The sequence below is a fragment of the Andrographis paniculata genome, unplaced genomic scaffold (genome assembly GCF_009805555.1).
Source record: "Andrographis paniculata isolate CXL003 unplaced genomic scaffold, ASM980555v1 Contig69END, whole genome shotgun sequence".
Taxonomy (NCBI): Eukaryota; Viridiplantae; Streptophyta; class Magnoliopsida; order Lamiales; family Acanthaceae; genus Andrographis; species Andrographis paniculata.
The window spans coordinates 983,764-996,645 of record NW_026137605.1 but is presented as its reverse complement, the minus strand read 5'-3'; the positions used below and the strand labels follow the sequence as shown (position 1 = coordinate 996,645).

The window sequence follows — 12,882 nt, the reverse complement described above, 5'->3', positions numbered from 1 at the left end:
AAAATTGATTTTTAGTATAATATAAAAAATAAAAAATAAGTGTTTGATTTGATATTTTTTGAGAAAAAAATAGGATAAATAGTGAAAATTAAATCCAATCCCCCAAACAAACACACCCTTATTAGTTAATGTTTTATTATAAAAAATAATAAAACCTTTGTCCTGCAATAAAACCGTCGCGTCGTTTGCTTTTTGCACGTAGATTTTTAAATATTAATATTATATTACTTTGTAGTAAAAAGACAAAAATGTTCATATTAGTATGGTGTGTTATAAAAGTGATGACATTTGTATAATATATTGCATATTATAAAAGTATTTATTATGTTATGTAGATAGTACATTTACTAAATTAGAAAATTGTAATCTTATTTTGGGACGAATAAAAATAGAAAATAATATCCTTTTATGAACGGATGGAATATTATGTTGTTATCCAAATTTATTTTCACTTTTGTTTTTATTTTTTAGTAAATTTTTTTTTTACTATTTTTTCTTTATTTTTTAAAATAATAAAATTTTCTATTTTTATATATTTTTCTTAAAACTTATATCCGATCAAATAAACACGCAATTGTGATGACTGAGGGAATTTATTTTTATTTAAAACCATTTGCATTGAATAATACTCCTTCTGTCTCACATAATTTGTTAATATTTTCTATTTTCGCCTGTCCATGTAACTTGTCCTTTCATTTTTTGGAAATTTGATTATCCACTTTAATAGCATTTTAAATTTTATAATTTTATAATTTTTTTAATCTTAATTAAACTATTTAATTGTCTTAATCTTAATCTATAATTATTTTTACTAAATAATAATAATTATTTTTACTAATATACTTCTTAATTACCTACTAATTATACTTTACATAAATTTTCATATCTACCTTAATATGTCCAAAATATATGGAACGGAGAGGAAGTAATAGCTTCAACCTGAAATAAAAATCAAACACTCCCCAGCCAAGGAATTATGTAGAGGCTAGGGAGGTCACCTGATTCCCCCAGCCCCCATAATTTATTTATTTATTTTTAAATTTAAAAAATAAAAACTTTAGGTATTTTTAATAATTTGCTCCCCCATATTCTTTAATTTTATTTTTATTTTTGTATAAAAAATAATAAAATTTATGTAGTTTTATTGATTTGTTCTTTAATGTAGTATTGAAATTTTTTTAATAAAAAAATAATAAATTTATATAATTATATTGATTTATTTTTTGCTCAAACACATTATTTTTGTTCCCTTTTTTTTTTTTCGTTGCATAAAAAAATGACATTAAATTAATATAAACAAAATCATATTTCCCCCATTCCCCCCGGGAAAATCGGGGGGCTAGATCGTCACTAACTCCGATAATGAATGGTAGTAGAATTTGTTAAGAACACAAAATTTATGGATCAAAATAGGGTCATACAATGCTCATTTCAAGTTCATTCTCAATGGGAGACCATTCAGTTTGTTTTTATGTGTTCTGAATTATTACAATTATAAATAAATTTTAAATAATACTTTAAATAAATATATATATATATTATTTGAATGTAAAATATGTGTACTGTTTTTATGTGCTTTTATATTATATTATCTAGATGAAAATAGTTTATTTGACGTTATTTGAATGAAAAATATTTATCAAATATGATATTTTAAAAATAAGTAAATATAAGTGTTTGTTTTGTGAAATAGTTGGAAAGAAAAAAAATTTATGTGAAGTATACAGAATAGCGTAGAAAATATAAAAATAATTAATATACGTAATGTATTAATTTTTTTGGGAAAATGTGCATGAACAAAATATAGAAAGAACGCATTTAATTCGAATTAAAGTTAGGAGTGTATTTAAGTATGTTTTTTTTTTATTTTAATTGTTTATATGAGTGTGTTTGTTTTGTGAGATTGTTGAAAAAAAAAATATTATGTGAAGTATAGAGAATTGTGAAAAGAATATAAAAATAATGAATGTGTGTAGTGTATAATTTTTTTAAAAAAAATTGTACAGGAAAAAATAATAGAAAGAACAAAGCCTATATTTTAAAAATTAAAAGGAATTATTAAATATAATATTTTGATAAAAATTTGAAAATCATTATGACTATTAGTTTAGAGTTCGATATATATTTTTTCTTTATGAAAATTTTATTTTTTAATAAAAAATATAAAAAAAAAATTGTACAAAATATTATATTTAAATTGTCTTTTCAAAAGAAAAATCAAAATCAAATTCCACAGCCAAACAAAAAAGAAATGACCCAATAAACACTGCACTCTAAATAGTGGCAGCTAAGTCTCTATATTATTAAAAGAAATAAAAATGGGTGTGTTTGGAATAGGTATGGTTTGGAGGTTTTTCTATCTCCAAATTTCTTCTATCTTAAATCATTAAATTAGAAATCAAAAATTTATTTTAATATATTATGTAATAAAATTAATCAAAATAATATTTTTATTTACATCATATTAAATTTAGTTTCAAATTTTTCAGATGAATGTATACTTAATCCTATGATGATTTTGAATCCGTGACTGGGTTCACTTCTCACAACAATAGGCCACTCTTTATGGGCTATTTTATAGTCCATCTCTAAGAGTTATATTTAATTTTTTGCATCATTGTATTTTACATTACAAAAATCCTTATATTTGTATAATTTTATTTTTTTTAAGAATATTTTTTTATTAGTATTTATAATTTTTTCTTAATTTGTAATATATTTTGATATAATATTTAATATTCAAATATCAAAATATAAATAAGACAGATAGAGGGATAGTATAAATTAAATTATAATTATAATAATATATTTATAATTTATGTAATACTACTATTTAATAATATTTTGATATTAATATTTAATTATTTTTATTATAATAAAAAATAAATATTTTTAAAGGAGGGATCAAAATAATAAAGAAAAAAGAATGTTTTTATTTGTAACAAGGAGGAGTTCGGATGTTGCTTTATATGGATTAGAATTTTGAGTTGAAAGGTAAATAGTAAAAATTTTGAATTAAAATAATTATATATTGCAATATAAATAGGAATTAATGTAATATTTTAAATCTAAAATTAATTTCGAGTAGAATATATAAAATATAATTGAAGTATTTAATTTGAAATGTTTATAGGGATAAAAATTTGATTAATAATAAAAATATGAAAAAGTTTGCGAAACGAACACATATTGTATATGTATCAATCTGTTACAACAGCGAAAAGACTATAATGACCTCTGAAACACTACCTATATATATACCACAGGATTTCGCATAACATAAAAACAATAACAATTATAATAATCATAATAAATAAACAAAATGAAAATTGTCGTGAGAAATTCCAGCTCAGTTCAGCCAGCCGAGCCGACATGGAGCGGCTCCATGCCGCTGTCGGAATTCGACCAGATCGGCGTAGTCACCCACGTTCCGACTATATATTTCTACAGACCTCCCCAAGATTGGGCGGCGCCGCCGTGCCGGATGTTCGAAACCCTCCAAAGCTCTCTCAGCAAGGCGCTGGTGATATTCTACCCGCTCGCCGGCCGCCTGCGCTGGCTGCCCGGCTCCCGGCTCGAGCTCGACTGCAACGGCGCCGGCGCGCAGCTGACGGAGGCGGAGTCTGACGCCACGCTGGACGACCTCGGAGATTTCGCTCCGTCGCCGGAATATGCCGATTTGATTCCTCAGGTAAATTATTCCACTCCAATGGCGGAAATTCCGATTCTCTGCGTGCAGATTACGAAATTCCGGTGCGGCGGCGTCAGCCTGAGCTGCAACGTGTCGCACGCGGTGGTCGACGGCCAGAGCGCGCTTTATTTTCTATCTGAATGGGCGGCGCTGGCGCGGGGCGCGGTGGCAGGCCCGCCGCCGGTTCTCGACCGGCGGCTGATGCGGGCCGGGGAGATATCGGACCGGCGGTCCGAGTTCGGGCATGAACAGTTCGACCCGCCGCCGTTGATGATCGGAGAAACGAGCAACGACGGCGAACGACGGAAGGAGACGGCGGTGGCACTGCTGAAGCTGACGGCGGCGCAGGTGGAGGATCTTAAGCGGGAGGCGAATAGAACTCGTGCAGACGGTGGCGCCGCCTCCGTGAAAAGGCCTTACACAAAGTATGAATCCATCGCCGGCCATATGTGGCGGTGCGCCTGCAAGGCCCGCCGCCACGTGGCGGCGCAGCCGACGGCGCTGGGGATTTGTGTGGACGTGCGGAAGCACGTCCGCCGCCTGCCACCGCCGCCGCGGAAGTTCTTCGGGAACGTGGTGGTGGACGTGATCGCGAGGGGGCGGTCGGGGGAGATCACGGCGGCGCCGCTAGGGTACGCGGCGGCGCGTATAAGGGAGGCGATCGACATCGTGACCGGAGATTACGTGGAGTCAATGATTGACTATTTGAAGGGTTTGGAGGACTTTTCACGGCTTCAGGATATAAAAGCTCCCGGGACTAATGACGGGACCTTCTATGGGAACCCGAATCTCGGGGTGACCAGCTGGCTGGCCCTTCCGCTCCATGGACTCGATTTCGGCTGGGGGAAGGAGATTTTCATGGGTCCCGGGACCCACGACTGTGATGGAGATTCGCTAGTGATACCTAGCAGTGACGGTGACGGGTCGGTGACGGTAGCGGTGTGCCTTCAGGATTCATGCATGGAGGATTTTAAGAAAATATTTTACGAAGACCTTCCAATTTAATAATAAAAATAATATAAATATAATAATGATAATAAAATTACGAGATGTCACACACTCACACTAGTGTCTAATTTCAATAATTTATTCGATTATGCATGGTAATTGTATAAATCAACAATATATTTTCATTGTGTCTTTAAGTTAACGAGTATTTATTTATCTTTTTTAGAATGTAAAAATACAAAGGGAAGATACCTAATATATTTTTAATGAAAAATATAAATATTTTTTATAAAAAATAATAAAAATTATGTATATATATATGTTTATTATACTCCATTAATTATAGATTAATTTATTATTTTGTTATACTTATAATTTTCAATAAAGAATCAAACATCAATTTTTTAAAAAGTGGTAAAAACATTTTATGATAATAAAAAATAAATATGAATTTGAATGATATAAAAAATATAATTTACAAATAAAATAAATTGCACTCCATATAAAAATTAATTATTTTAAATTTGTAAAAATAATATTATAATTCAGTAAATAAAATATATTAAAATAAATAATAATAATTGCAATACAAAATATGCTAAGGGTATGTTTGTTTTTAGGATTTTTCATTATTTCAAATTTCTATTCTATAATTTTTTAAAATTTTAATTAGAATAATTAATTATTTTAATCATAATATATAATTATTTTATAATACAATAAATAATTTTACGAATACATTCTTAATAATTTACTAATTATACTTCTCCTAAATTTCTTTATCTACAATAATATGGATATGAGACCGGGCGGAAATAGTATTTTCTCCAACTTTATATATTTATAAATTACACTTAACTTTAATTTTTTACACAAACATTATTATAATAGTATTATAAGAAGCTAAAAAGAATATTTTTGTCATTTTTTCTTAATGTGCTATAGTTTCATGTAATAATTAATATTCAAATATCAACACGTAAAAAATTAAATGGGATCCTTAGAGTCGGACGAAAATAGTATATAATTTTTTAAAAATAAAATTACATACTATTATTTAAATAAAATAAAATAAAATTATATATCACTTTTTTAAAATTAAAATTAAATAATATATAAAAAATTACAAAATTACAAAAATTCTAACTTAAAAATTGAAGTAATACACTGTGCATATTTCATTTTTTAAGTATAAAATGGGGTTGGGATCCCTCAAAATCAAATCAAACAGTGGGTTGGTGATACTCTTATTTTCAGTTTCTAGTATATGCATTTGTTTTCTATATACTCCCTCCATTTAGACTACGGTCATGAAAATTTAGAAAAAATATAATTAATAAATAATTAAAAATATATTAATAAAAATAATTATTGTATAATAAAAATAATTTTAAATTAATATTAAAATAAATAATTAATTTAATTAAAATTAAAAAAATTATAAATTAAAAAATAAAATGAGATTAAAATGTATAATTTATTTTTAAATAAAATAAATTACAGAATAAGTGAGGCAGCAAAAAATAGAAAAATAAATATGATAAATGAAAGGAATGGAATATTATTTTAATTTTTATTTTTTTTTATTTGAATTTTATTTTCATTAATTATTATATTTTTGTTTAAGAGCTATTATTAGTCAAAGCTTATCAATCTAAATACAAATTCACAACATTAGAGATGGTCTCCTATCATGTTACAATTTGCAGAAGTTTCAAAAATACTCTATCTGTTATTTAATTTATTTATTTATTGTCATCTAAATTTATTTTTATTTTTTTTTCACTAAAAAAAATTATTTTTTTAACTTATTTTTTTCTTGAAAAATAAAAGTTCATATTTTTAAAAATTTATGATTGATCAAATAAGTACATAATTGAATGACAGAGAGTAATTCTTTGTAGATAAAATTATGTAACTTTTTTGGGTTCGAAGAAATAAATTTAAATTCAAAATTTTTAATATTCAAATCCCAACTCAAAATTCAAACTCCCAGACAATCACACCCTAAATGAATTGGATATAATTTTATAGGCAAAAAATGCATAAAGAAATAATGTTAGTGGAAAAGAAAGTATAAAGAGGTTAAAATAATACTTCCTTGCATGCACTAATTATGCCATTTTATTTCGGTATGAAAATTAAAATATAATGATATTTTAATTTAAAAATGAGGTAAGTAAAAAATAAAATAAGGTATTATAGAAAATTTAGTAAAGAACTGATAAAAATACGGTGTGATAAGTAGAAATAATAGTGACAAATTGACTATTATTTATTTAATATTCCCTCCGTCCCATTTTTATCTATCAATTTGTTTTTTTTTCAAGGAGTTTTAAATATATTAATATTATATTGAGATGCGATAAAAATAAAAGGAAAAAAACTAAACTAATTTTATTAGTATCGTATAATATAAAAGTAATGATATTTGTGTAATATATTTAAATTAGAAAGATATTTGTAATGTTAGGTAAATAATACCATTACTAAAAAGAAAATAAATACTCTTGATCCCAGAATTAAGTATCCATTTGTTTTTTCAAGTAATTTTAGAAATATTAGTATTATATTGGGATATAGTAAGAATAAAGTCAAAATGACTAAAATAATCTTATTAGTATGGGTGATGTTAGATAGACAGAACAGTTACTAAAAAATGAAATGAATACTTTGTTATGTGACGAATTAAAATGGAAAAATGGATATTTTGTTATGGGACGAGAGGAGTATTTTTTACGGAACATATCAAAATAAAAAAAAATGGATAAATGATTAAGGAAGAAAGGAAGTGGAAATATATATATATTGTGGTTGAATAAAATTTTTATAATATATAGTAATATAATACGATACATGTAACTAAATTATAATAATATAATCCCATTGATATTATAAAATTAGTGGAATCTAATATAGATAATAAAAATTTAATTCCCAAAAGACGACTATAAATACCGAGGATTTTGCACCTGATCTTATTACCACAACATAATTAATATAGTAAATAAATACATAAAAATGAAAGTCGCCGTGAGAAATTCTTGCTTAGTTCAGCCAGCCGAGCCGACATGGAGCGGCTCAATGCCGCTGTCGGAAATCGACCAGCTCGGCGTACTCAGCCACACTCCGTCAATATACGTCTACAGACCTCCTCAGGATTGGGCGGCGCCGCCGCGCCGGATCTTCGAAACCCTCCGGAGCTCCCTCAGCAAGGCGCTGGTGATATTCTACCCGCTCGCCGGCCGCCTGCGCTGGCTGCCCGGCTCGCGGCTGGAGCTCGACTGCAACGCCGGCGGCGCGCGGCTGATCGAGGCGGAGTCCGGCGCCACGCTGGACGACCTCGGAGATTTCTCTCCGTCGCCGGAATATGCCGATTTGATTCCTCAGGTAAATTATTCCACTCCAATGGCGGAAATTCCGATTCTCCTCGTGCAGATTACGAAATTCCGGTGCGGCGGCGTCAGCCTGACCTGCAACACGTCGCACGTGGTGGCCGACGGCCAGAGCATGCTTCATTTTCTATTTGAATGGGCGGCCCTGGCGCGCGGCGCGGCGGCCGGCCCGCCGCCGGTTCTAGATCGGCGGTTCTTGCGGGCCGGGGAGCCTGCGGCGTCGGGGCGGCGGTCGGATTTCGGGCGCGAATTGTTCGACCCGCCGCCGGTTTTGATCGGAGAAACGAGCGACGCCGGAGAACGGAGGAAGGAGACGGCGGTGGCGCGGCTGAAGCTGACGGCGGCGCAGGTGGAGAATCTTAAGCGGGAGGCGAATCGAACTCGTACAGACGGCGGCGGCGCCGCCGTGAAAAGGCCTTACACAAAGTTCGAATCCATCGGCGGCCATATCTGGCGGTGCGCCTCCAAGGCCCGCCGCCACGCGGCGGCGCAGCCGACGACGCTGGAGATTTGCATGGACGTGAGAAAGCACTTCCACCGCCTGCCACCGCCGCCGCGGAAGTTCTTCGGAAACGGGGTGATGGACGTTTTCGCAAGGGGCCGGTCGGGGGAGATCACGGCGGCGCCGCTGGGGCATGCGGCGGCGCTTATAAGGGAGGCAATCGACTCCGTGACAGGAGATTATGTGGAGTCAATGATTGACTATTGGAAGGGTATAGAGGACTTTTCACAGCTTCAGGATTTAAAAGGTCCTGGGACTAATGACGGGGCCTTCTATGGCAACCCGAATCTTAGGTTTATCAGCTGGTTGGGCCTCCCGCTCCATGGACTCGATTTCGGGTGGGGGAAGGAGATTTTCATGGGCCCCGGGGCCCACGACTGTGACGGGGATTTACTAGTGATACCCAGCAGTGACGGTGACGGGTCAGTGACGGTAGCAGTGTGCCTTCAGGTTGCATGCATGGAGGATTTTAAGAAAGTATTTTACGAAGACCTCCCTTTTAACTCACGACTGTGACGGAGATTTGCTAGTGATACCCGGCGGTGACAAAAAGATCACTGATTTTGTTTTCTTTATTTATTTGGCAGTAGATGTTGTTTGAGAAATTAAAAAGATGCTAGAATATGTATGGTAAAGTGTTCTTGAGAGCATAGTACCTTTAAGTTCAAAATTTTGATGTGTTTTTTTTTTTTTTTTTGTGAAAACTTTGAGAGTGATTTGATTTGTATTCGATATTAAATAATATATTGATAGATGTTCTTTGAGAAAAAAAATAAATGTACACTCTCCGTCCCAATTCAAAATACTTTTGTTTACCATTTTTGTTCATTTTATTTTAAAGTATTTTTTTATTTTAGAAAAAGTAATCATATCCTTAATTTTTATTTAAATTACAAAAATATTATTACACATACAATTAATTAACACAAAAAGTCAAATGATAAAAATGTAAAAATCTTTTATATACTTTCGCTAACCAATAAAATACTACTATTTTTTAATTTATTACAAAATTCCAAATAACCCATTTGGCAAGGGACGGATGGAGTATTTCTTTTTTTTGAAACCGCATGATTAAAATTTGAAAAATTTTGAGTAAAAAATGCATCTAAAAGTTTATAGTAACTAATATAAAATAAATAAATATTTTAGTACAAAGAAAGAGAGTAATAAAAACACTAAAATTGTTAAATACTAAAAGAACATAATCTACCCTATAGATATTGTTTGTTGTTGATAATGAAACCTACAAATACGTGTAATAAATTCATATAATAATATCATCTAGTACATATAATCAAATTATAATAATATAATCGGATATATATAAGCAAATTATAATGATCTAATCTAAATAACAAAAATTATATTTAAATAATAAACTAAATATCTAAAACATTTTAATATAATCAAATTTTAAATATAAAAAACATGTTAAAAACAGCAAAAGAAAAAAAGGACTATAATCCCCTCACAAACACGATCTATAAATACATATGATTTTGCACCAAACCCTAATAAAATAACAAAATAAATAATCATACAAAATAAATAAATTAATTAATAATAGTAATTAATAAGAATGAAATTTGTCGTGAGAAATTCTTGCTTAGTTCAGCCAGCCGAGCCGACATGGAGCGGCTCCATGCCGCTGTCGGAATTAGACCAGATCGGCGTATTCGGCCACACTCCGACGATATACTATTACAGACCTCCTCAAGATTGGGCGGCGCCGCCGCGCCGGATCTTCGAAACCCTCCGGAGCTCCCTCAGCAAGGCGCTCGTGATATTCTACCCGCTCGCCGGCCGCCTCCGCTGGCTGCCCGGCTCCCGGCTCGAGCTCGACTGCAACGGCGTCGGCGTGCAGCTGACCGAGGTGGAGTGCGCCGCCACCCTCGACGACATCCGAGATTCCGATCCGCCGGAATATTCCCATTTGGTTCCTCAGGTAAATTATTCGACTCCATTGCCGGAAATTCCGATTCTCCTCGTGCAGATCACGAAATTCCGGTGCGGCGGCGTTAGCCTGAGCTGGAATGTTTCACACGTGGCGGTCGACGGCACGAGCAACCTTCATTTTCTATCTGAATGGGCGGCGCTGGCGCGCGGCGCGCCGACCGGTCCACCGCCGGTTCTCGACCGGCGGTTCTTGCGGGCCGGGGAGCGACCGGCGGCGTCTGGGCGGCGGTCGGAGTTCGTGCACGATACGTTCGACCCGCAGCCGGTGGTGATCGGAGAAATTAACGACGCCGGAGAACGGGGGAAGGAGACGACGGTGGCGCTGCTGAAACTGACGGCGGCGCAGGTGGAGGATCTTAAGCGGGAGGCGAATCGAAGTCGTGTGGACGGCGGCAGCGCCGCCGTGAAAAGGCCTTACACAAAGTATGAATCCATCGTCGCCCATATGTGGCAGTGCGCCTGCAAGGCCCGCCGCCACGCGGCGGCGCAGCCGACGGCGGTCAGGATCTGCGTGAACGTACGGAAGCACGTGCGCCGCCTGCCACCGCCGCCGAGAAAGTATTTCGGGAATGCGATTGTGGACGTTTTCGCAAAGGGACGGTCGGGGGAGATCACAGCGGCGCCGCTAGGGCATGCGGCGGCGCGTGTAAGGGAGGCAATTGACATGGTGACTGAAGATTATGTGGAGTCAATGATTGATTATTTGAAGGGTATGAAGGACTTTTCGCAGCTTCAGGATATAAAAGCTCCCGGGACTAACGGCGGGACCTTCTATGGGAACCCGAATCTCCGGGTGACCAGCTGGCTGGGCCTCCCGCTCCATGGACTCGATTTCGGGTGGGGGAAGGAGATTTCCATGGGCCCCGGGGGCGACGACTGTGATGGGAATTCGCTAGTGATATCCGGCGGTGACGGTGACGGTGACGGGTCAGTGATGGTAGGATTATGCCTTCAGGTTGCATGCATGGAGGATTTTAAGAAATTATTTTATGAGGACCTTCCCCTTAACTCACGACTGTGACAGAAATTCGTTAGTGATACCCGCCGGTGACGGTGTAATAATAATAATAGTATGAGATGTACTAAGAATGGAAGAAATTAGTTAATTGATTGTGCTCTCTAGTGACTGATGTTGGTTAGTGCTTAAGTGGGTTAAAACTTGAATATATGTTATACTTGTCCTTCCAAAAAAGATGTTTTTGTTGGAAAGTTGTTACAAAAATTAAGAAATAATAATACTTAATTAAAAGTAGGTATAAAATACAATGTAAAAGACTATAATATTTTTGCTTTTTGAAAAATTTTTAAAATATGTTAGAGTAATGATTATGGGTAGTTTGGAAAAGTATAAATAATTTTATTATAAAGTATAGACCACTGTTACTAAATAAGAAAATAAGACAATTGTTTTGATACAAACAAAAATGGAAAAACAAGATAACTCTTTTGGGATGAAAAGAGTATATTGTTTCGGTTCTGGATATTGATCAGGTCAAATCAGATCAAATTAATATGGTATTTATTTGAATCAATTCAACACATGTATATAAAACAGACAGTAACATTTATACGACAGTGCATGAAAATATAATATTCATTACATATTTTAACCGTATATGATATAATTTTAGGTAATTACTCTCGCATAGGTGGAGGTGCCTAAAGAGGCACACCATCATTCTAAATTACGTCAATGCAATCATCTCTTCTCTCATTCTCTCATTTTGTTTGATAGAACTTCGAGTAATAGTGTATCACCTATTTCGAAAACGTCATACTTCTTTCGTTTCAATACAATAATCTTATTAATTATTTTTGTCCGTCCCAAAACAATAGTCTTATTTCCATAAATAACCATATCACCATAAAACTATTATTACTTTTTCATTTTTATTACACAATTGCCACTACTTTTTACACTAATACACTTACAAGGACAAAAAAATCTTTTTATACACTTACAAGGACAAAAAAATCTTTTTATACACTTACAAGGACAAAAAAATCTTTTTATCCATATTTTTTACCGACTACCAATAGAATAATAATATTTCTTAAATCTCGTGTTCAACCCAATTAAAACTATATTTATGGAATATATGGAGTATTATGTTTAAAAATATTATGTTGACAATCAAAGATACTACCAAAGCGTATCTATTTTGTAGAAAGATTTTTTCTTTCTTTTTTTAATTTAGATTGATCTACAAATTGGCAACGTCATACCCATTTTTGAGGATCGGAACTTGAATGTAAAAAGGAGATAATGATGTCACAGGATCAAAGATCGGTAGCTTTAAAGTGCTTAGGCCATCTGCATCAATAAAATCCAACATGTGTTTCTTCCATCTCTCTCTTCTTTTACACGTAATCGGAGAAACACATTT

General features: G+C 34.0%; 3 protein-coding genes across 3 annotated transcripts; all 3 read left to right on the top strand.

The window, feature by feature from the left end:
* The first annotated feature begins 3,304 nt into the window (after nucleotides 1–3,304).
* On the top strand, nucleotides 3,305–4,856 carry LOC127263929 (spermidine hydroxycinnamoyl transferase-like). Its single transcript, XM_051293242.1, has one exon. It carries the CDS (start codon nucleotides 3,323–3,325, stop codon nucleotides 4,694–4,696), a length of 1,374 nt encoding a protein of 457 aa, XP_051149199.1. The 5' UTR covers nucleotides 3,305–3,322; the 3' UTR covers nucleotides 4,697–4,856.
* A 2,804-nt stretch (nucleotides 4,857–7,660) lies between these two features.
* On the top strand, nucleotides 7,661–9,052 carry LOC127263581 (spermidine hydroxycinnamoyl transferase-like). Its single transcript, XM_051292685.1, has one exon. The coding sequence runs from the start codon at nucleotides 7,661–7,663 to the stop codon at nucleotides 9,050–9,052; it is 1,392 nt and encodes a 463-aa protein (XP_051148642.1).
* Nucleotides 9,053–9,126: 74 nt separating this feature from the next.
* On the top strand, nucleotides 9,127–11,516 carry LOC127263580 (spermidine hydroxycinnamoyl transferase-like). Its single transcript, XM_051292684.1, has 2 exons — nucleotides 9,127–9,131; nucleotides 10,118–11,516. The coding sequence occupies exons 1-2, from the start codon at nucleotides 9,127–9,129 to the stop codon at nucleotides 11,514–11,516; spliced, it is 1,404 nt and encodes a 467-aa protein (XP_051148641.1).
* Nucleotides 11,517–12,882: the final 1,366 nt, after the last annotated feature.